Genomic DNA, 25,432 nt, shown 5'->3' on the forward strand with positions numbered 1-25,432 from the left:
GGGGATGATGTCATAACACTTATGACTCTTCATGAAACGCATGTAGATATCTCTCTCCGACTCCTCCATGGCTGAGAGACACAGAGAGACACAGAGAGAGACAGAGTAGTTCGAAGTTAGTACTATCATTACTATCATTAGTACTATCAATACTACTATAATTACTACCATTAGTACCATAATTTCTATCATTAATAATAATAATAATAATAATACATTTTATTTGGTGGCGCCTTTCGCGACACCCAAGGTCACCTTACAGATCATAAAAACACAGCAAGGCAGTTAATAGTCGAGGTTAAAAACGGGGGGCGGAGCTAGGCGTTCATGGAGTGAGACGTGTTTCACGAGAGCTCCCTTCTATCGTGCAAAATATACTTTTCTCCCCATTAGTCTTTATTTTATTTTTATTTGTTATTTGTCTGCTTGTTGAGTCGTCGAGTTTCAACTACTTTTGTAACTGAGGGGTACAATTCCCTGACTGTATTAATCAAGTATTAGTATCATTAAACTACTACCGTCTATGTACATTACTGGCCAATACCGTACACGGGTATATGATGAGAACTTCTCCACAATAACACGGTTTCCACACAAATACTAGTTTAGAATATTTATTACATCAAAAGGTATTATTTTGGAACTTCCGGTTGTGTGATGTCCGGGTAGCAGCTTGAATCTCGAGCTCCTCAGAACCCCCGAGATAAACGACCCAACAAACAGATATTGTCAGCAACATTTAACGAGTGAAACGGTAAGAAGTCTAAAGATGAGCCCGAAGAAACGAAGTGCTAAAAGAAATACCAAAACCGACTCTGGAAATGAGAAAGATGTCACAGATGAACAGGCTTGTCAAACCAGCTCTTCCGACACTGACGAGGAAACAGAGAGAGAGGAATCCGCGATTCTAAAAGAATTAAAAGATCTAAGGAGAGAGAATAAAGAAGCACACAATGCCACCCAGTCTTCAGTGAGCAAACTTGAAACATCTATGTCGCAAGTAACTGAATGGATTGACAAAACAGAAGGTAGAATTACGGTAATTGAAAAAGAAATCACGAAACTGGATGAGAGTGGAATGAGACACCAGAGGGCGCTCAAATACCTTGTAAGAAGAGATGCAGAAATTACAGCAACCTGTGAAGACTTGCAAAATAGACTCAGACGCAACAATATCCGGATCTACCAAGTCCCTGAAGGTAGCGAGGACAAGGATACTAAAGAGTTTGTGAAGCAGCTATTGACAACATCCCTGAAAATAACACCTGAACTTGAGTCTGAGATTAAGATAGAAAGAGCGCACAGATCACTGATGGCCAAACCGAGAGAGTCTAGCGCACCCCCGCGCTCTATCATTGTGCGCTTTCTAGATTTCAATATCAAAGAACAGGTTCTACAGCTCGCATGGGGACAAACCGTCACATTTCAAGGGAAAAGGATCTATTTTGATCACGATTACTCCCCAGACCTGCAAAAGAAGAGGGGTCAGGTGCGTCACGTCATCAAACAGCTGAAGGAAAAAGGGATACGCGCTAATTGCCCATACCCGGCACGACTCAGGATGACAACAGAATCGGGAACGAAGGTGTTTGACTCTCTGGTAGATGCAATTCCCACACTGAAAGAACTGGGAATTCATGTCCAAATCGACGAAAGAGAGAAACTACAAAGAGAACTGACAAGGGACAGGTGGCGAACACAAAGAAGAGGGCGTGAGCAGCGAACGAAAGGAGCCATGACGTCACTATCTGCCGCAGACCTAAGATCATTCATGGACGATAAAGATGAGTAAACCAGTTAGATATAGTAAACTAACGAAATGTTTACAATAAGTGTAAAACACAAGAAATAATGGACATGCTGCTGACTAATATGATTATCATTTACCCTGAGTATTAATTACCTGTTGGGAAAATGTAAATATATTAAATCTACTTTAATTTATATGTGGTTCTGAGGCCAGAGACTGAGCCATAGACGGATCACACTTAGCCTGTGTTACCAGGCAAAGGTTAACCCTATACGTTCGTGGTTAACTTCTCTGCACTTAGTGCAATATGCTCCCTGAGAGAGAAAGCTACACCTCTCTAGAACATCGGGAGATTATTTCATTTGTGATTTATGTAAGACAGCTTACTGGAAAATTGGAAGCCCTAGGTTTTCCCTTACAAGTGAATAGGGGACCATTTTGTTTTGTTTTTTATGTTGTATACTCTTTGACAAATGCCTCAAGCTCATATACTATGGAAGATAGATCTATGTTGTACATACGAAATACAATGACATTATGACAAGCCTTAAATGTATTAGTTACAATATAAATGGTCTTAACAACCCAATAAAGAGGAAAAAACTTTTTGGACAACTTAAGAAAATGCAGTGCTCTATAGCATTCATTCAAGAAACGCACTTATCAATGAACGAACACCAGAAACTGAAGAGAGAATGGGTGGGCCAGGTGTATAGTGCGTCCTGTCAAACAGGGAAAAAGAGAGGAGTGGCTATTCTATTTAACAAATCAGTATACTTCACCAAAGAAAAGGAAATTGCAGATGACCAGGGCAGATATGTTATGGTCCTGGGGTCAATAGGAGGATCAATCATAACCTTTCTAAATATATATGCACCAAATGAAGACTGCCCCAATTTCTTTAAAGGTATAGCCTCACTTTTGGCTGGTAATGCCAAAGGAATTATCCTTATGGCCGGTGATTTCAACTGTGTACTAAATCCAAAAGTAGACAAACTGCCTGTAGATTGTGGACCCATTTCAAAAAAATCTAGATCACTGAATGCAATGATAAAAGAATTTGGACTTATAGATGCATGGCGTTTCCACCATCCTAGGCAGAAAGACTTTACCTTTAGGTCTGGGGTCCATGGTAGCTACTCTCGGATAGATTACTTCTGTATTTCCAAGCAAGATATTGACAAAGTTGAATCATGTATCATTGAACCAGCGACCATCTCAGATCATGGACCTCTAACTCTTCAACTTAACCTCAGTACCAATAAAATCTTTAAATATTGGAGGCTCAATGTATCCATGCTGTCTGACTCTCACACACGGGAGAGGATAAGTGAAGAACTGAAGAGTTACTTTGATCTCAACAATAAGGGGGATGTCTCACCATCAATTTTATGGGACGCGGCAAAGGCTGTAATGAGAGGTAAAATTATCTCAATTTCAAGTGCACTAAAGAAACAGCGAAATGAAAAACAGCAGAACCTAGAAAATGAGTTAAAAATACTAGAAAGGAAACATAAACTGAACAGAGATGAAGAAGATTTAAAAGCTCTACTAACCTGCAAACAAAAACTAGATGACCTGTTGACATACAAAGCGGAAGGAGCCCTTAGATTTGCTGGTAGGAATTACTATGAGATGGGAAATAGGGCAAGCAAGCTACTGTCATTCCAGCTCCACAAAATACAGTCAAGTCGGATAGTTCCAAAGATTAAACACCCCAGCACACACATGGAAGTAATGCAAACGCAAGAAATTGCTAATGCATTTGCAGATTACTATACCGACCTCTACAAAGCACAGCAATTGGAAAACAAGAAAGAAAAAATCAACAACTTCTTAGATAACCTTAAACTTTCTAAACTATCCCCAGATGAGGCGGATGAGCTAACCTCCCCTATTACGGAGAAGGAGATAGGGGAAACTATTCAGATGCTTAAGAACAATAAATCACCAGGTACAGATGGGTTTTCAAATGAATTTTATAAACATTTCACTGAACAATTAACACCAGTATTAAGTGTAGTTTATAACTATGCCCTATCTGAGAGAGATCCACCAGGAAGCTGGTCAGAAGCTATTGTCTCGGTAATACATAAAGAAGGTAAAGACCCCACAAGATGTAGTTCCTATAGGCCCATAAGTCTCCTTTGCAACGATTTCAAGATATTGACATCTATACTTAAAAAAAGAATACAGAAACATATAACAAAACTGATACACCCAGACCAGACTGGCTTTATCACTGGTCGACAGGGTGCTAACAACATCAGAAGAACTTTAAATCTGCAAACAGTGGCTGGATTTCGAAAAGAACCATCAATGCTTCTCGGCTTAGATGCCGAGAAGGCATTTGATAGAGTTGATTGGCTGTACCTTGAACTAACATTGAAAGGTATGGGATTCAATAACACATTTATAGAATGGATAAAATGTTTATATAAAAATCCTAAGTCTAGAGTAAGGGTGAATGGTCACTGCTCTCACTTCTTTGACATACAGAGAGGGACACGCCAAGGAGACGTTTTGTCTCCATTACTATTCGCGATTGGCATAGAGCCACTAGCGGAGATGATTAGATCAAACCCTCAGATACAGGGAATAGATGACCAAAAAGGCATTACACACAAGATCTCGCTATTTGCTGATGACATTTTACTTTATATCAAAAACCCTTTAGAATCAATTCCAAACATAATGATGGATTTAAGAAATTACGGCGAACTGTCGGGTTATAAGATAAATGAGACCAAATCAGAAGCCATGATGATAGTGGGAACATGGCCAATACATCTGAATAGTATAGCACCCTTCCATTGGGCTAGAGACGGATTCAGGTATTTAGGAATCATTTTGACTCCCAGCAGCAATCAGTTATATCAAGCAAACTACGAAAAGTTGATTGTACAAATCAAATCAGACATGGCCAGATGGGACATTTTACCTCTCTCCCTAGTGGGAAGAATAGAATCAATTCGAATGAATGTGCTACCTAGACTTATTTTTCTCTTCCAGTCTCTACCTATACCAATACCTGCCACTACCTTTAAAAGGTTAGATAAACTCCTATCCAAATTTATCTGGCAGAAGAAAAAACCTAGAGTAAGGCTTAAAACACTATGTTTGCCAAAGAACAAGGGTGGTCTTGGTCTACCAAACCTAAGAAACTACTACTGGGCAGCTCAATTACGCATACTTGTGCATTGGATACAAAAGGACCTAGACTCAGGATGGGTACAGATTGAGCAAAACTCAATTCCAAAGACCCCTCTCAGATCCATAATATTCCTGGGGAAAGCATACTGGAAAAAAATTTAGATTGGTAACAAATGGATTACAAATACATTAAAGGTATGGGAAAGTGTAAGGAAAAAGGGGGGAGGTCCACGATCAATATCTAGGGCCATGCCAATAGCAGACAATACAGAATTCCGGCCAGCTATGGAGGATGGGGGTTTTAAAAAATGGGCGGATTTGGGCCTGGTTACTATCAATCAATTAATGGAAGGAGACTGTTTTAAATCGTTTGCACAGCTACAGCAATGTTTTGATCTACCTTCGAAAGACATGTTTAGATACTTTCAAATAAGACACTATGTAATGACTCACAGTGAGTGGGAAGCAATTAAGAGACCACCAACAAATGTGGAGCGGTACTTTATAAACACAATAGAAAAAAACTTGATGGAAAGAAAGCAGATATCCAATATTTACAACATGTTACAACTAGACGATCCAGGAGACACCACCTATATTAAAGAAAAATGGGAGTTGGAAGCTAATGTGATCATAGAAAATGAAGAATGGGAGGACAGCCATTCAAGCAATCATAAAATCACAAATAGCCCAATGTGGAAGGAGTTTGACTGGAAGGTCAAGGTCAGGTACTTTAGGACTCCTCAAGTTCTCTCCGGATTTGCTGGTGGGTCCTCACCACTATGTTGGAGAGGATGTGGAATGATCGGAGATCATACACATATTTTCTGGGACTGTCCAAGGGTGCAGACATTTTGGATGAATATCAAAAATGAGATTAAAACCATTCTAGATCTTGACTTACCTCTGAATCCATCGTACTATATCTTGGGATGTATACCGAAAGGCACATACTATGGAGATACGTTATATATCTTGAGAGTGATACTGTTAATAGCAAGGAAAATGATAACTATGGCATGGCTACAAAATCAACCACCGACAATCAAACAATGGACCAAGAGACTGAGACAGATGTATACAATGGAAGAAATGACTGCACAATTGCAACTGAAAAAAGATATGTTTATGCAGAGATGGTCACTTGTAACCTTGTACCTGGAGATACATTAGCATGAGCCTGACGCCCTCTCTCTCTTTTTTTTTTCTTTTCTTTTTTTGTTGTTCTTTTTTTTCTGTTAAAGTATATATTTTTTTCCTTTTGCTAAATTTATTTTTCTATTTATTTTTTCGTTTCTTATCCTACAAAAAATCATAAAAAAAAATATTGTAAAAATCCCTCCCCACTGGGTTGTTTAAGAGGCGTACTCGGATTATACAGCTTATTTTGATTACGCTGAATACCTTAAACAAATTGAATAAGAGGGAAGAGCCTGAGTAACAAATGTCATTGACTATGTGAATCAAGTATATTATACTGTATGATTAATGCAATGTGATGTTCAATATGACACAAAATAAAAGAAAGTTCAAAAAAAAAAAAGGTATTATTACATTTATCATTTGAATGCACTTGTAAGGCAAAGAATGTGCGTAGGCAAGTCAATACTGGATATTAGGAATTCTCTATTGTACTCTGGGAAGGGGTGTACTACCGGTTGTAAGCCAGCAGGGGGAGGCAATGCTCTATGAAAGTCAAGGGTCCACGGAGGCGATATCACCCCTGTGTCAGCGGGGAAAGCAGCAGCTGTAATCCTAGGGTGCGCGCCACAGATGAAGCCGTGGAGTCTCTGCTCCGACAGAGACGGGCTCGAGTGATGTCCTCACGGGCGTATGTAGATCCCACAGCAGTGGGTGTAGACGGTTCTCTGCTCCAGCAGCTTGGTCAAAGCAATGAAGAATAATCCTGCCGGAAGGTGGCTCTGCTGGCGCCGATGTAGATATCCTCCGTGGTGCGCGGTGGTCCACGGTTGAACGTGACGTTACTATCCTATTAGCACGCGGCAATAAGTGCTCTATGTAGACGCACAATTACTCACTCCACGTGGTCTTTGACTCGTAATGAAGGCTTTTACTAGTAAGTAGCGAACGATACGTTAAACAAACGTAGTAGGATAAACACGACTCTATTTGAGGCAATACGAGCCCTGCTGTACCGCACGTTGCGTAGTGGGTAAGGCTTTACTTGGTAACTGAACCAGACTGAACTGAAGGCGAACTGAAAAGGAAGTTCTGTATTCGCTGGTCATATTTATACGTACGGTGGACAAATAGTGCCGCTCTGCTTTCGGTAGCCGTATTCATGGGCAGAAGCGGGCATGTTAAGACAAGTCATGTCGGTAGCTTTCAAGTCAGCTCTAGGGGGTAAGTCACTGGCGCCTAGGGGATCGCTTCCAATAGGAGAACGAATATTATGGTCTGTCCTGTACCAGGTAAAGGGATATTCCGTGTATATGTACAAAGAATATACAAGGGATATCAAACGATATACAAATATTATACATGGGATCTCAGGCAATAAATATATATATTCGGTTTAATCTGACCCTTTGTAACAGCCGCCCCTTAATTAGTCCCACCTAATTAGCTAAGCAGAGACAGATTAACCGCACTGTCCACTACTCAATGTCTGTTGTGAGGGGTCGGTCAGTTCACAAAGTCAGGGGTCATGGTCGTCATTAAGCGAGTCGGGGAGCCTTGGCGACTCTATCAGCTTCGCCACGGGTCGGTTGTAGGTCCGCCCTTGGCCGAGCACTTCTGTCACTCTGACCTTTCCGTCGGCACTAGTGGTCACTTTGCTTACGCGGCCGGCCGGCCACGCAGCTCGGGGTAGTGACTGGTCTATGGTCATGACGACTGGACGGGATGAAGGGGGGCTTAGGAGGAAGCGGGCCTGAGACTGCTTTGATCTGTGCTTGGCTGTGCTTTCTCCTCCTCCGTCTGTTTCTCTTGTTTGCTCTGTACCCCATCTGAGGAGGGGCCGGTCCCGGCCGCCCCGTCAAGGAGTCGCTTGGGGTGCTGGGTTCGAGGTCAGCTACGTCTGGAGCGCAGCTGAGGGGGGTGGAATTCCGAACTCCCTCTGGTACCCACGGTTCTCTCACGGGCCTCTCGCTTAATGTCAATAGCCTCTGCTGTACGGGGGAGAGGCCGGTGTCGCTCGCCTCTGTGTGTAGGCAGCGTGTAGACGTGGGTTGACTGTCAAGTCCGTAGAGGGGGCCCTGGAGCGTCCATCCCAGTCGGGTCTGAACCGCGACTGGGCATCCTTTGGGTCCGACGTGGGCCGCCTCAATTGGGAGAATGAGGTCCGCGTGGTCGGAGCCGATGAGCAGGGTCGGTGTGGCGCCGTCGATAAGCGGTATAGGTAGTTGACGTAGGTGCACATACTTAGCCATCAGCTGTGGGATGGGGTAGGTGTACTGAGACAGGCCTATGTCGTGGCTGGTGAAGACGTTAGTTATACTATACTGCTTCTCGGGCTGGTCCACCGCTGCTACCTTGAAGGAGACCCTTTCACCCTTTATGGTCTTCTGGTCCCTTCTGATGGTGCGTATGGTCATTGTATCTTTGACACCTCGCAGGCCCAACTGGGCTGCTGCGGAAGCGAGGAGGAGAGTCTTTTCAGACCCATCGTCCAGGACGGCGTAAGTGTCCAGGACCTTGTCCTCGTAGCTCAGGAGCACTCTGACCACTTTGAGGAGCACTCGGGGGGTCCCGCTATGCTGGTCAATGTGGAGCACTCCTGTTGGTTGGTTGCCTTGGACCTTCTGGTGGGCTCCGCACCGTGCTGCGCGGTAAGCGGCGCCCGCCTGGGCCGCCCCTGCGTGGTAAGCGGCGCCCGCCTGGGCCGCCTCACGCCACTGGTTAACTTGGACGGGGTTCAGTGTCTTATATTCGCCGCACTGTGCCAGCCAGTGTCCGCCGTCGCAGTAGGTACAGTAGGGAGCGGTCTGGTGGCTCTTCGGTACTGGTGCCACCGCCTCGGCATGGTACATCACCGCGACGGGCCCACTCTGTTGTCCTGGCTGACGCCTGTTGATGTCATGCAGGACCTCCAAGTGGGTGCCACCGCACCTGCTGCACTTCTTCTTCAAGCGGCACTCAGCTGCTAGGTGGCTGCGCGCGCAGCGGAAGCAGCGGCGGTGGTCCTTGACCCACTGACTCACATCATCCGTGGTCAGCTTCTTGAAATCTTCGCACTGATACAGCCGATGTTCTCCCTCACAGTACTGGCACTCAATCTTCCACTGGTCCTCTTTCGTCGAGGGGGTGTTGTGGTTCTTGTGTGGTACTGATTCGGCTTGGTGCATAACGGTCACCAACCGGCGGTTATCCGTTTGTCCCCGAGGTCCGAGTCTTGGGCTTGGTCCACTCCATACGAACGTGTCGAGTCGTAGGCTACTGACCTCCCTGGCGAGGAACTCAGATAGGTCTAGGAGGGATGCCTCTGGACCGTTGGGGTCGCGGTAGTCTCTCTGCCGCCTGAAGCGCTCTTGTCGGGCGGGAGGGAGCTTCTCTAATATCCTCTCTACGTTAGAGTTAGCGTACAGTTCGTAGATACCCTTTTGGGACCCCAGCATCCCTACCAGGGACTGTACCTTGATAGACAGGTCATCTAGCGCTCTGTTGTCTCTGGCTGGGGGGAGACGGTCAATGTCTCCTATCTCCTGTATCACGTAGTCCCATACGCGTCCATACCGTTGGTCGAGTGCTGCTAGAGCCGCTGTGTATGGGGTAGTAGAGTTGGCATAGGCCAGCGCTATATTGTGCGCTCGGGGCACCTTGAGGTGCTTCAATAGGGTAGCATACTTGTGGCGTTCATCAGCTACATCAACCATCATTGTCTCTAAGCACATCCGTAGCTCCGTGTACTGTGCTCGGTTCTCATGGGTGAAGTCTGGAAACGTCGGTGCGCCAAGGTACGATGTCATGGATGACTGGCACATCGGTGAGCGTTGGGGAAGAGGCCTCCTAGGCGAGTCTCCCCGTGCGTGTCGTCTTGGGCTGGTACTTGGTGGGTACCGAAGGTCGGGTACCCAGGTGCTGTCCCTCGGGGCTGGCGGTGCGTCAAACTCACCCGTGAGTTGAGTCGGGGGTTTGTAGCGCAGGGCCTCGGGGCTGACTTCTGGGCTGTACTGGACCTCCTGGTCCAGAGTACGTTGCTGCTGGTCGGGGCTGTACTGGGCCTCCTGGGCCAGAGTACGTTGCTGCTGGTCGGGGCTGTACTGGGCCTCCTCTTCCTCCTCCTCTCCCTCTGCTAGGACCTGGAGTCTTCTGTTCAGTCTCTCGGCGTGGTCCGATTCTTCCCGGTTGCTGGGTCTCGTATGGACCGGCCGGGAAGGGGGTTCGGAGACGTGGACAGGATCCTCCTGTTGGCGGGGTCCCGGGTCGCTTCGTCGGGTAGGGGAATGTGTCCTAGACCCGTGTCTTGACGATCTCTGAGAGCTCCGTGTGGAGTGAGGGGGTGTCGCCATGGCAACCAGTTTGTCCATCAGCTCCGCCTGCAGCCGGTCGCGCTCTGCCTCGCGCTGGGCATGGGCTGCGTCGCGCGCTGCTTCGCGCTGGGCATTGGCGACGTCGCGCTGCGCATTGGCGCTGGCCTGGGCGGCGTCACGCTGTGCGTTGGCGGCGTCGCGCTGGGCATTTGCGACGTCGCGCTGTGCATTGGCGGCGGCGTGCTGTGCATCGGCGCGGCTTCTCTCAATGTTCTCTTCTGTCTGGAGGCGTCTGGTCTCCAGTCTTATGCGCTCGTCTTCACTCCTTTGTTGCGCCTGGAAGCGCTCTCGCTCGACTGCAAAATGTTCGCGCTCGCGCGTCTGTTGCGCTTGAAGTCGATCGCGTTCGGTGGAGGCTGCCAGGGTGGCGATGAGTGCTTGCGCCAGCATCTTGTCCGCCGCGCTGGGGGAAGACGCTGTTCGGGGCGATCGGCTCCCGGCAGTACTTGTTGGAGACCCGTTCTCCTGTTGCGTACCGAGGAGACCCATCTCCTGGGTGCGCGTCTCTTCTTGTGGTGGGTCGGGTTCCATCCCGGGAGGGCTTTCTTTATCCTGGAGCGCTCCGGGGACTACCTCGTCGGCGTTGTCGGGGGATAAAGTCGTGTCAGTTCCCTCCTGGTCCCCACCGTGAGCTTGGTCAGTTACATTAGAACCCACTAGGGCCTCTGTTGGCGGGGTAGCCTGGTTGCTAGGGTCGGACATAATTTTACTATCCGCTTTAGTTATTTTATCCGTATCTAATTTCCCTTTAAAGCTAGGTATTGGACTGACAGAGTATGCCTCTAGATAGGGAGGTGGCTGCCGTCTGCGCTGCGGGCGATCTAGCTTAGGAGAACCGTTTGTGGAGTGTTCGTCATCGGCCATGTCAATATTAATATTATATTAATATTACGCTAATTATTATCCGGCTCGAAGGACCAATTGTAACTGAGGGGTACAATTCCCTGACTGTATTAATCAAGTATTAGTATCATTAAACTACTACCGTCTATGTACATTACTGGCCAATACCGTACACGGGTATATGATGAGAACTTCTCCACAATAACACGGTTTCCACACAAATACTTGTTTAGAATATTTATTACATCAAAAGGTATTATTACATTTATCATTTGAATGCACTTGTAAGGCAAAGAATGTGCGTAGGCAAGTCAATACTGAATATTAGGAATTCTCTATTGTACTCTGGGAAGGGGTGTACTACCGGTTGTAAGCCAGCAGGGGGAGGCAATGCTCTATGAAAGTCAAGGGTCCACGGAGGCGATATCACCCCTGTGTCAGCGGGGAAAGCAGCAGCTGTAATCCTAGGGTGCGCGCCGCAGATGAAGCCGTGGAGTCTCTGCTCCGACAGAGACGGGCTCGAGTGATGTCCTCACGGGCGTATGTAGATCCCACAGCAGTGGGTGTAGACGGTTCTCTGCTCCAGCAGCTTGGTCAAAGCAATGAAGAATAATCCTGCCGGAAGGTGGCTCTGCTGGCGCCGATGTAGATATCCTCCGTGGTGCGCGGTGGTCCACGGTTGAACGTGACGTTACTATCCTATTAGCACGCGGCAATAAGTGCTCTATGTAGACGCACAATTACTCACTCCACGTGGTCTTTGACTCGTAATGAAGGCTTTTACTAGTAAGTAGCGAACGATACGTTAAACAAACGTAGTAGGATAAACACGACTCTATTTGAGGCAATACGAGCCCTGCTGTACCGCACGTTGCGTAGTGGGTAAGGCTTTACTTGGTAACTGAACCAGACTGAACTGAAGGCGAACTGAAAAGGAAGTTCTGTATTCGCTGGTCATATTTATACGTACGGTGGACAAATAGTGCCGCTCTGCTTTCGGTAGCCGTATTCATGGGCAGAAGCGGGCATGTTAAGACAAGTCATGTCGGTAGCTTTCAAGTCAGCTCTAGGGGGTAAGTCACTGGCGCCTAGGGGATCGCTTCCAATAGGAGAACGAATATTATGGTCTGTCCTGTACCAGGTAAAGGGATATTCCGTGTATATGTACAAAGAATATACAAGGGATATCAAACGATATACAAATATTATACATGGGATCTCAGGCAATAAATATATATATTCGGTTTAATCTGACCCTTTGTAACAACTTTCGTCAACTTTTTTCAACTTTCTGCGATGTCGGTGGAGACCAGATCCATGAGCACTCCAGCCAGCAAACTGCCACCGGATCTACCCTCGCCGTCGCCCGGTATCAGTGAGATAAGTGAAGCTGTTCTCTCTGTCATGATCAAACTCAATGCAGACTTTGAGATACGCTTCGCTGAAACACAAAGAAAAGTGCAGGCGGACTTTTTTGATACCCTTCATCGAGAGATGTCAGAGGAAATTAGGTTGGCGGTCGATCCGTTGAGAGAAAAGATGGAGTCGCTACATGCAGGGCCGCCTGGGAGAAATGCGAGGCCCTGTGCGAGATTTAATTTATTAAAAAAATAATAAATAAAAAAAATTCTTTTAATTTTTTTTTATTTTTTATTTTGCGAGGCCCCCCTTCCCGCGAGGCCCTGTGCGACCGCACTGCTCGCACACCCCCTGAGGCGGCCCTGGCTACATGCTGTCTCCTCGGCTAATGCTAACGAACTAGCCACGCTAACGACAGAGGCCTCACTACAGGGCGAGAGGCTGGCGGGTCTGGAGACCTCCCTGCTGGCTAGGCAGGCTGAAGTTGCCAAACTACAGTCGGTAATTGTGGAAATGCAGTCCCGGGAGAGACGCTACAACATCAGGATTGTTGGTGTACCGGAGGGCAGTGAGGGAGGCCGTCTCTCGGAGACCATGCCGGAATTGTTGCAGAAAATACTGGGGAAAGATGTCCTCCCCAGCCCTCCCGTATGTGAGTCGGCCTACAGAGCGGGCAAGACCAGTCCTGGAGTGAACAAAGAGCTGAGGCCCATCATTGTCAAGCTAAACAGGCTTCAACAGAGGGAGCTCATCATGCGGTCGGCCCGTGCCAGAAGGGGTAAACTAGGTCTCGGCGATCACAAAGTGGCCATTTTCGAAGACTTTACGCCGGAGGTTCAAGCACAGAGAGGCAAATACAAAGTGGTCATGACCAGGCTATGGAAACTAGGCCCGAGGCCTACGCTATTCGCTCCCGCGAAATTATCTGTGCTGTGTAAGGGCGATGATCGTCGTTCATTTTGGTCGTTGGCTAAAGCGGAGGAATATCTCGGGGGGATAGCCGAGACTGTAGCTTGATAACTATATCGGGTGAGTGTCTTGGCGATGTGGGCCTGAATACATTGATAGGGCGGACTACTCACAAATGCTTGTTGTCATGCCCAGACAGGCTAACTGTCCACTGCCCATCCAAGCTAGCGGGGCATCCCAATGACTTCTGTTACTTGCTAATGCTGACCTCATGGTCGTACGTGTGTGTCGCCTCTATGAAAGCTAGCGAGCTAGCTGGACAATGTACATAACAGATTCTAGCGTGCTAGCCGGATTCATCACTAGCTTACGCGCTAGCCTCGGGCTAGCTAGCAGGCTGTGTCTATCGCCCGCGCCGAGACATTCGAGACCCGTTAATGTTTACGTATTTTGGTTGTTGTTGCTGTTTAAGTGACATCGGTTTGCACAATTCAACGGTGATCGGTTCCTTAACTTCTTGTATGCTTTAATTTTTTATATCCAGGCTGTTTTGAGCTTTGGGCTCCAGTAGTAGAAGGTCGGTTGAATATATATATACAATATATGATAACAGGTTGTGTCAGGTATAGCTTATTACTATCCCCGGGTTAATGAAGGTGTTTAATTCTATTCTTATATAGGTTATGTCATTCCAGCCTTTGTGCCTGACCAGAGGGGCTGTTACATGCGTGCACCTTGACCATAACCCTTTTTTCCTTTTCTTCTTATTGTAGCTGTTTAAATGACGTCTGGTTGCGCAATTTAACTGTGATCCGATCCTGCCTTAGACTATCTGCTGGTATGCTTTAATTTAATTTTGTTTTAAATTTTCCTTTATCCATTTATGCTATAACATTGCGACATTGATACGCAGATTCGGAGGTAGATGGTTACAGGGATGATGTTGAGTTATTATATAATAATGGCTATTTTTTCCCTTATAGTTGTCTCATGTTAGGGCCAAGGCTCACGTTGGTTTTCGACCGATATCTTTATTGAATTTAATTTTAATTTTAATTTGTGTTTATTGGACTAGTGGGGGTTTAATCAGGGGTTTATCTAGAGAGGGGGTCGGAGTGGAGAGCGTCTAATTGGATCCATGATTCCAGTGGGAAATGATAGGAAGATGACCATCCTTAGTGGATGGGGCATAGGGAGGGGATTGGAGAGTGGGTATAGGAGGGTTAATAATAGGACGGGTGGGTTAGGTTTTTTTTTTTTTTGACCAAATCTTTTTATTTTCATATTTTCAAACAAGAAACAACACAGCACAATAATGACAATATTACATAACAGACATCCAAGAACACAAACTAACACAACAATGACTAGACAATAAATTAGACCTATTATATATCGGATACACAACTAGTCAATACAAGTTGTCACAAAGAAAAAGGATAACAAAATAAAATCTTTACTATAAAAAGTGCTTACCGAGCCCCCTCCACTTCCAGGTCCAGCAACCGCAAGCCACAGTCCCGGAGGACCCACAGCCCGGCCCCCCCGCGAGCCAAAGCACCGTGCCTCTTTAGCGCATCGACCCGCAGAGACCCCGAACCGCGGCCCACCCCAGCCAGAGCCCACAATCACCAGACCCAGATCAGAAGGGGGTCAGAAAATATACATAGGACCAATATTGAATGAAAAATAATAAACAAAACAAAAATAAAAATACAAAAACACCATAACCATCAACATACATGAATATTCGCTCTATCTCCCCCCCCCCCCCCCCCCCCTCTCGCCCCAGGCCCCCAACATGAGCCATCAATATAATACCTTATTCAGTACTCAATTTCCAGAGTCATATGTGTTCTTTTAGTTTTCCCACCACGGCCCACCAGACCGCAATATTGGCCTAATTTTGATCAAATTTTTACTTAACATGAAAACAAGACAACACAATACAATAACCATAATAACAATACACAGAACTTCACAGGGAGATAACAGAGCAATAATAATAAAAGAAATAACAATTTATAAAAACAGAGTACAACATTTTAATTTAAAGGGGTACTATCTTACAATTGGCCTTCCCCAGTATTCAGTACCATTTCCCGGCCGTGTGGTTCTATATCAATAAGACTTATGTCTCTAATTCTCATATTGGCGCACTCTTACAATTCCCCTCACATCCCTCACCCTCACCAACTGAGTCATCTCAAAACGTGCATATCAGTGATGTCAGAGATTCCCAGCTGCATACGGGTGGGTTAGGGTTTAGAGTAGAAGGAGGGGGGGTTGTAACTGGGGTGGTATTTTTCTATGTTTTATGTACTGTTGTCTTATATGTGTGTAATTGTTCCTCCTCTGAACTCCTGGGATTGACCGTCTGGGCCCGCCTGGATCAGCGCCTCTGTCCTCAGCCTGGCTGCACTGGTATGTTCTCTACACATTTAGACAAATTCGACCATGGCTAAATTGAATATTTTAATTTGGAACGCAGGGGGTCTTAACGCCCCACACAAGCGTGCCAGTGTCCTTTGGTTATTGAAGAGAAGAAATATTGACATTGCTCTCCTTAGTGAGACGCATTTATTGGTGGGTGATGTGTCAAGGCTAGCAAATCGACAATATCACGTTATCTCCTCATCCTCAGCCGATGATAAGACGAAAGGAGTCGTCATAGTTACAAGACGTAACCTTGATATCAAAGTCCTGGATGTGTGGTCGGACACGGAGGGAAGGATTACTATAGCAAAAGTTGAGTTCTCTCATAGGAAGATGGCAATAATAGCATTGTATGCCCCTAACACATTTGATTCAGCGTTCTATAATACAATCACGAAGAATATGTTGGAACTTACTGGATACGCTCTCATTGTGGGTGGCGATTTTAATGCGTGCTGGGATGCGGAGATGGATAGGTCCGGGTCCTCTGAAACAAGCGACCAAAAACGGTCCTCTAAGGCCCTCAGGATGTGGGCCCAGGACACGGGGCTCGCAGACCTATGGCGCATATCCAATCCCACCCTCAAGGATTACTCTCACCTGTCAGCCAGACACAAAACCTTCTCTCGAATAGACTATGCATTCGCGTCCCCTAATATGTTTGATAGTTTCGACGTCTCATTGGTTCCCCTGGCTCTCTCGGACCACAAGGGGATCTTCCTTATGGCAACCTTTGGCAGGCTCTCCACGAGAGCTACCAGGTGGCGTTTTAACTCCACCTTATTAAAGAACGATGATTTCTGTTCTGAGTTCAGGAGTAAACTAGCTGAATTCTTGCAGATCAATGTTGGCACGGTCGATGACCCCAGGGTCCTGTGGAACGCATTGAAAGGATTTATCAGGGGTCATGTCACACTTTTCGCCTCCAATTTGCGTAAATCCCGGTCAAAAAAACTAGAAGGACTGGAAACATTATATGCGGACCTATACGCATCTTTGCAAACTAACTATCGTGAACGACTAAACACACAACGTAAGATAGTCAAGAAAGAAATAAACTCCATACTTAAACAACAGTCTGAATTCTTGATACATAGGACAAGGCAAAATTACTACTTTCACGGCTCCAGGCCTAGCCATCTATTGGCAATGAAAATACGCTCGAATGATCATTTCTCGGATATCCCCTCGATCAAGACGCGACAGGGTACAGTCACTACTGATTCGAAAAAGATCAACGACACTTTTAAAGAGTTTTACAGTTATATAGCTCAGAGGTTAATCTCGACAACTCTAAATTTGAATCGTTCATTGGCGGGCTTGAGATACCCCACATTTCTGAGGAAGAGGCTAAGGAACTGGGGAAACCGATCACTCTTATGGAACTAAGGGAGACGATTGCTGAAATGCAGAGGGGTAAGGCACCAGGCTGGGATGGTATTCCACCCGAGGTGTATTTAGCTTTCTGGGACCAACTGGGTCCATTGATGCTCGATATGATCAATTACGCTATCGAACAAGGGGAGTTCTCAAGAGATGTCAACATGGCGTTGATTTCTTTACTTCTCAAGAAGGACAAAGATCCCAATGATTGTGGTAGCTATAGGCCCTTGAGTCTTCTCGGGGCCGATTTAAAAGTGTTTGCCAAGGTGCTGGCCCGCCGCCTGCAGAGATTTATGATGGTATTGGTACACTGCGATCAAACTGGTTTTATCCCGGGGCGCCTGGCTGCAGATAATCTTAGGAGGCTGTTGCATGTAGTCGATAACAGTAAAAACAATACAGCTCCGTCCACAGTTCTGTCTTTGGATGCCATGAAGGCGTTTGACAGACTAGAATGGTCATACCTGTGGAAGGTACTTGAGGTTATGGGTCTTGGAAAGAATTTTATTCATATGATTAAAGTCCTGTATGCCTCGCCGTCGGCAATGATACTGACGGGCAAAAACTGTTCCACACTTTTCCCAGTCTCCAGATCTTCTAGACAGGGTTGTCCTCTGAGCCCAGGACTATTCGCGTTTTCCCTCGAACCATTGGCCCAATTTATTAGGCAATCGGAGGACATCGTCCCCATAATGATCAATAATACACCACACAAAATTGCTCTCTATGCGGATGACCTACTGATTTTTATGGATGACCCTTCCCGGTCGGCCACAAAATTATTGGGAATAATCGACGACTTTGGTAAATTGTCAGGCTTTAAGATTAACTGGAACAAATCAGCCTGCCTACCTCTTAATGAGCTGGCCAAGAGAATTACCCACATCTGGTCAATGTTAGCATGGTGTTATTCACTGTCAAATAAAATATCTCCTTTGGTTCATTACAATTTACTCAAGCCTAGTAACAGACACAATATTTCTGACACTGGGAATACATTCCCTGAGATCCCCATAGTGGAACATTTTAAATACTTAGGCATAGAGATATTCCCCACACTGAGTCAAACTACTAAGTACAACTTCACGGGTACTTATGATAAAATACGCCAGGATCTAGACAGATGGTCGTCCCTTCCTAACTCCTTACAAGCCCGGGCTTCCATAATCAAAATGAAAGTCCTGCCAAGGATACATTTTGTTAGCTCAATGCTCCCCCTGCCCCCTCCAATAGACCACTGGCGCAAGGTACAATCGATGGTATCTAAGTTTATCTGGAATAACAAACGCCCGAGAATCAAAAGAGCTACTACTCAACGTAGGAAACAAGATGGGGGCCTCGCAATCCCTGATTTTAAGCTTTATTTCTGGTCCTTTTCACTGAGACCTCTGATGTGCTGGCTAGACCCTGTAGATGCTGTATCTTGGCGCTCCTTAGAAGTGGCGGCGGTCTCACCGCTAAGACTGCAGGATGTGGTGTACTCCACTGTCCTTATTTCGAAATGCCGACTGAGGTATGGACCGATCATAACTCACGTGATCCAAACGTGGCGTAATGTACAGAAGTCGTGTGGGGTTAAATGCCCATGGCACCTGGACTCTCCAATTTTTAAAACCAGCAATTACTTGTTGGGCACAAGCCGGTTAATATTCCTCAATGGCAAAGGAGGGGGGTTCATACTCTGGAGGATATTTATGATAAGAACGGCCTCCGTGCGTTTCAGGACTTAAGAGAATTTTATGATCTTCCCGGCGAGTCCTTCTTTCTTTACCTTCAACTAAGGTCAGCGCTGAGGGCGCATGGCGTGCCGTGGGCTCAAGCTTTGCACCCACACCCCTTCCTCAGGCTCATAGTGGACAGGACGACCTCCAGAGGGTTTGTCTCAGACTTTTATACGCTCTTAATTCAATCCACGTATAAAAATGTATCATTGGATACAATCTGGCGTGTGGATATCCCGGAGTTGGACCCTGAGTTTGACTGGGATGATGTTTGGGCAAATGTGGCATTGTCTTCCCGCAACCCCAATCACCAGCAAATTAATTTTAATTATATTCATAGGACCTATCTTACACCTAGGTAGCTATTTGCTATGGGACTGATAACCGACTCTCGGTGCACTTTGTGCTCTCAAAAGGCCACTGGCACTTATATGCATATGTATTGGGATTGCCCACCAGTGGCCTGCTTCTGGAGGTCAATAACGGACAAACTTTCAGATCTGTGTGGCTTAACTATCCCATTCACAGCTGTTACGCTACTCCTGAACGATATAACAACACTACCCGCGTCCGTACAACTGAAAAGGGTTGTCCTAGCGGGCGTCACAGCAGCGAAGAAGCTAATAGCATTGAGGTGGAAGGAGCCTGAGAAGCTCACAGTGATTAACTGGTCCCTAACACTGCTGGATGTGATTTATCTTGAGATATCCACAGCGCGGGTGATTGGGGTGGGGCAGGCTGGGATTGACCTGTGGTTCGCAGCAGCTGAGAAGGTCAGGACCGCCGTGTGCGGCTGAGCGGGGTTGGGGTGCTTGTTCGGGGGAGTCCGGCGGTCTCGTGGGAGGGGGAGGAGGAAATGTCTTGTCTGTCTTGTCTTTTGTGATGTCTTGAATTTAACTGGGGATTTTATTGGGGGGCAGCTATTTAGCTATTTCTTCACTATTTGGTCATTTATTAGATAGTACCCCTTGAATTTTGAATTTAAAATTTAAAAAGGTTGAACTCTGTTTTCTTTTCTTTTTGTCTTTATAATTTATAAATGATTATTTCTGTATTATTATTGTTTTTGTTATTTTCCTGTGAAGTTCTGTGTATTGTGATTGTGATTAATGTGTTGTCTTGTTTCACGTAAATAATAATAAAAGAAAATTGATAAAAAAAAATAGTCGAGGTTAAAAACAAAACAAAGTATAAAACAGTGAAGTTTAAATAACAAAACAAACAAACAGCAGGGGGTAACAGTGACACAGGTTATAGTGAATATGCATGTTTTAACAGATGGGTTTTCAGTTGTGATTTAAATGATGATAGGGAGTCAGACTGTCTGACATGTGGGGGCAGGGAGTTCCAGAGTCTGAAAGCTTGGGCACCCATGGTGCTGAGGCGTGAGCTGGGGATGGATAGGAGTCCAGTAGAGGATGAGCGGAGGGTGCGGGAGGGGGTGTATTCCTGGAGGTCAGTACTATCAATACTACTATAATTACTACCATGAGTACCATCATTACTATCATTAGTACTATCATTACTATCATTAGTACTATCATTACTAAATACAATTTCAGGAAATAGACTTTGTTAAAGCCTATGGTTTTAACACACTCCATATTGAATGCTATTTCAATAACTAGACTGACTGAGCCTATGGATTGAACACACTCTGGGACGAATTCACAAAGGGATTGCGCTGCTTCTTCTGACGCAATGTCTGTGCAAATATCTCCAAAACACACCTTGCTATTCACAAAGCTTGCACAAAGGGTGAAATACTGCACTAATTGCGTTGCCATAAGCATTGCGTCTCTGTGCGTCGGTGCTATTTGCGGGTTTTTAAATGAGGTAATATGGGCGGAACATGTGCCCCTTTCTATGCAAATGAGCCTCATTGCAAAAACACTCCCATTCACAAAGATCGGCGCTAATTGCCATGAGCAGTTAAAGTGACGCTATTTACGTCTTCAGATAATTGGTGGTAACTAAGCACTTTAGTGGCCAGCGTCTCCGGTGATCCGTTGGGTTAGGTAATAATCACAATGAAGAGAATAGAAGCCGAACACTAATATGCTCCAGAATAAACTTTTAATTTATAACGTTTCGTCAGGTCCATGAGGAGTTATGTTTTCCAGCTCCTACCTCTCATCATCTGGAACCCAAAAACAGGCATCTGGCAACAAGTCAACACAAAAGTAAGGAGAAAATATTTTACTTCAGTGTGTTCAAACCTGTTTCTCTAATACATTAGCACTCAAAGTGATTTTTCTTTATTGTGTTAGCAACTTCAGAATGTTACTTTCCAAAGAGACCAGACTCGTGCATGTGCTATAAGTATAAAGTATAAAGTAAAGCAAATTACTTTGGGTATGCAAATCGGTTTCGTTTTCTGCAAACTGGGGGGTACAGTATGCTTAACACTAAACGTTGTTCTAACCTAGTGAAAATGGTAATGGTACAACATTTAGTCACACCTCTTAAATCAACATTGAACAGTCTGTGTACAATTTACTCTGTCCTCCTCTCTCCTACTCTCCACATCTCTGTAGCTCCATCAATATCTCTCTCTCTCTCTCTCTCTCTCTCTCTCTCTCTCTCTCTCTCTCTCTCTCTCTCTCTCTCTCTCTCTCTCTCTCTCTCTCTCTCTATGTCTCTCTCTCTCTCCAGTCTCGCTGGCCTACATGTTCACACACTCAGAATAGCTCCACAGTAGATAGCTGCCTAGCTACAGTCGGTGTGTGTGTGTGTGTGGGTGTGTGTGTGTGTGTGTGTGTGTGTGTGTGTGTGTGTGTGTGTGTGTGTGTGTGTGTGTGTGTGTGTGTGTGTGTGTGTGTGTGTGTGTGTGTGTGTGTGTGTGTGTGTGTGTGTGTGTGTGTGAGTGTGTGTGTGTGTGTGTGCGTACATGTGTGAGAGAGAATGAGAGAGAGAGAATGTGTGTGTGTGTGTGTGTGTGTGTGTGTGCATGCATGTGTGAGAGAGAACGAGAGAGTCTGTGTCTGTGTTATGTATATTATATAACTTATAATATTATATAATATTAATAGAGTTGAATGGGATGTGATATAAAATAATGAAGAGAGTTGACTGGGATGTGATATAACATAATGAAGAGAGTTGACTGGGATGTGATATAAAATAATAAAGAGATTTGACTGGGATGTGATATAACATAATGAAGAGAGTTGACTGGGATGTGATATAAAATAATAAAGAGAGTTGACTGGGATGTGATATAACATAATGAAGAGAGTTGACTGGGATGTGATATAAAATAATAAAGAGAGTTGACTGGGATGTGATATAACATAATGAAGAGAGTTGACTGGGATGTGATATAAAATAATAAAGAGAGTTGACTGGGATGTGATATAACATAATGAAGAGAGTTGACTGGGATGTGATATAACATAATGAAGAGAGTTGACTGGGATGTGATATAACATAATGAAGAGAGTTGACTGGGATGTGATATAACATAATGAAGAGAGTTGACTGGGATGTGATATAAAATAATAAAGAGAGTTGACTGGGATGTGATATAACATAATGAAGAGAGTTGACTGGGATGTGATATAAAATAATAAAGAGAGTTGACTGGGATGTGATATAAAATAATAAGGAGAGTTGACTGGGATGTGATATAACATAATATCATTCACTGTCTGTTTACTTTGTTGATGTTCTACATTTGCTCACATAAAGGCAGAATATGTAATGTATAATATAATAAATAATAATACAAATAAATAATGTAGAATAATTAACAAAGTGGTTTACTATATTTGCACTTGGGTTCATATAACACCAGAATGTGTAATGTATAATAAATAATAATACAAATAAATAATGTAGAATAATTAAATAAAGTGTTTTACTATATTTGCACTTGGTTTCATATAAACACCAGTCCTAATCTTTAGCGTTGTTAGTCTGACACCATGGCATGTTATGTAGTAATCCTATAAATCAATGTGAGGTAATAATCCTGCTGAAAACCTCATTTGAATCAGCTCCGTCTGGCGGAAGACTGGTGCTTGATCCCGGCATACCGTGCAGTGAGAGGAATTTCCGACCGTCCACTAAAACACACTTCTTCAATCAATATCTGAAATAAAAATGTTAAATGTTTTTAAAAACGAACCTTCGTACTAATTATGCACTTTGCTACTAAGTAATCTACTATGCCTATATTACTACCTACTATGCTAATTATGTCTATAGTACTATGCACCCAAGAGTGTAGCACTCAAGTTCGATGTTTGATAAACAATCTTATTTACTCTTATCTGCCAGAGTTGTACCCTTCCTGCTGACTTGTACAGAACTTGCAAGTCGTTTTGGATAAAAGCATCAGCTAAATGACAAAATGTAAATGTTTGGTACTGACACTGGAGTCCTGGGCCCTCATTTATCAATGCTGCGTACGCACAGAAATGTGCGTAAACCGTGCGTACGATCATTTCTAAGCAAAGTGTGGGATTTATCACTATAGGCTTGTTTGAGATGACTTTCGGCTCGCCTCGAAAACAAGCGAGAGTAGACGATTACAGCCAGGGGAGGAGTCAAAAAGTCAAACACTTCTTGAGTTGACTAGCATGCTTGCCTCGTTTCGCAATGGCAGATATCGTAATGTACAAATAGTTATTCAATATAGAACCTTTTTTTAAATGAATCTGTAGGATATAATTAATTATAGATTTCAGTGGAACTGTAACCTGACCAGCATCCATCAGTGTATTTATAAACCCCAGCTGAGCCAGACAACTCCCTTGTATATATATTTAACAAACTACAGATGAATATAACATTAGTCGACCTGCTACTGACTAAGGAGGAGCTAACCAACCTAACCTCTCTCTTATGCATCCTTGTGTTCAGTGCCAACAACACTGAGCAGCTGGTGAACAGGTCCGTTGGGAGGTTGACCCAGCGTGGCTCAGGAGGACGGTGGTGCTGATGGGAGGGTGGAGCAGGGCTGGGTCAGGGGTGATATATCAAACACACCTAGCAGCATTAGGAGCTGCTGATGGGAGGGTGAAGCAGGGCTGGGCCAGGGGTTATATCAAACAGAAAGGAGGGTTGGAGAGGAGAGGAGAGGCGAGGCGAGAAGAGAGGAGGGGAGGGGAGGGGAGGGGAGGGGAGGGGAGGGGAGGGGAGGGGAGGAGAGGAGAGGAGAGGAGAGGCGAGGAGAGGAGAGGAGAGGAGAGGAGAGGAGAGGAGAGGAGAGGAGAGGAGAGGAGAGGAGAGGCGAGGCGAGGAGAGGCGAGAAGAGAAGAGAAGAGAAGAGGGGAGAAGAGAAGAGAAGAGAAGAGAAGAGAAGAGAAGAGAAGAGAAGAGAAGAGAAGAGAAGAGAAGAGAAGAGAAGAGAAGAGAAGAGAAGAGAAGAGAAGAGAAGTGAAGAGAAGAGAAGAGAGGCCCGGATCTGGAAAGTAAGCACAACTCCCAGTGGCCTGCTTGCCTGATTTAGCCTGCAGTCATAGCCTGTGATCAAAACACAGCACTAAAAAAAGAAATGTTGTTCAGTCCAAATCACATGTAGGCTATTAAAACGTGTTCAGAAAAAAAAACATCAGTTAATTGTGGCCCCCTATCTCTCCTTATGTTGCAATTCAACTGGCCCGGCCCGCAATACAAATCAAACACACCTTACTGTGCAGTAAGGCTGTGACCAGGGATGTGCACAGGACTTTAGAGGGGCAGGTGCTCAAAGGCTGAAAAGGGCACTGGGCCTGTGCTATTTTTGGGGGCCCTTTTTGGGCGGGGAGGGGCCTTTTTATGCTTTTTGGGGTTTTTTGGTGATCAAATATTGAATATTGAACTATAATAATCAGTGCAGGAGCTCACTTTTTTTTTTTGATCAATTTTTTTTTATTATTATTCACATGAAACAAGACAACACATTAAACACAATCACAATACATAGAACTTCACAAGAAAATAACAAAAACAATAATAATACAGAATAACAATTTATACAGACAAAGAGAAAAGAAAACAGAGTTCAACCTTCTAAATTTTAAATCCAAGGGGTACTATCTAATAAATGGTATTTCCCAGTGTTCAGCCCCGATTCCCGGCTGTGTGACCCTATATTAATAAAACGTACATCTCCAATTCAACACAATGACCACTTTTTGAGAACACGACCCGAAAACAGAGCAATGAACCTTCATGACAAAACAAAAACCTGTAGAGGTGTTCCATAGACTCACAGAGACCGTGTAAAAGTGACCAAACAGTGAAGAAATAGTTAAATAGCTGCCCCCCCATAAAATCCCCAGCTAAACTCAAGAGGACAAGACAAAAGACAAGACAGACAAAACATTTCCTCCTCCCCCTCCCAAGAGACCCCCGGACTCACCCGAACACGCACCTCAACCCCGCTCAGCCGCACACGG

The 25,432-nt window shown here is 44.9% G+C and overlaps 1 protein-coding gene across 1 annotated transcript in view; it reads right to left on the reverse strand.

Moving 5' to 3' along the window:
• The window catches only part of LOC311237958 (5'-AMP-activated protein kinase subunit gamma-1-like), a gene marked incomplete at its 3' end in the record, with an annotated part of 75,676 nt that overhangs the window by 37,354 nt on the left and 12,890 nt on the right, over positions 1 to 25,432 (reverse strand). Inside the window, exon 2 of the mRNA XM_084325932.1 lies at positions 1 to 71. This exon is cut by the window's left edge and continues 39 nt beyond it. Coding sequence (XP_084182058.1) covers positions 1 to 71 — 71 coding nt within the window. The remainder of the gene's footprint in view (positions 72 to 25,432) is intronic.

This window comes from Notolepis coatsorum (assembly GCF_963971535.1).
Source record: "Notolepis coatsorum genome assembly, chromosome: 12".
In the NCBI taxonomy this organism is placed as follows: domain Eukaryota; kingdom Metazoa; phylum Chordata; class Actinopteri; order Aulopiformes; family Paralepididae; genus Notolepis; species Notolepis coatsorum.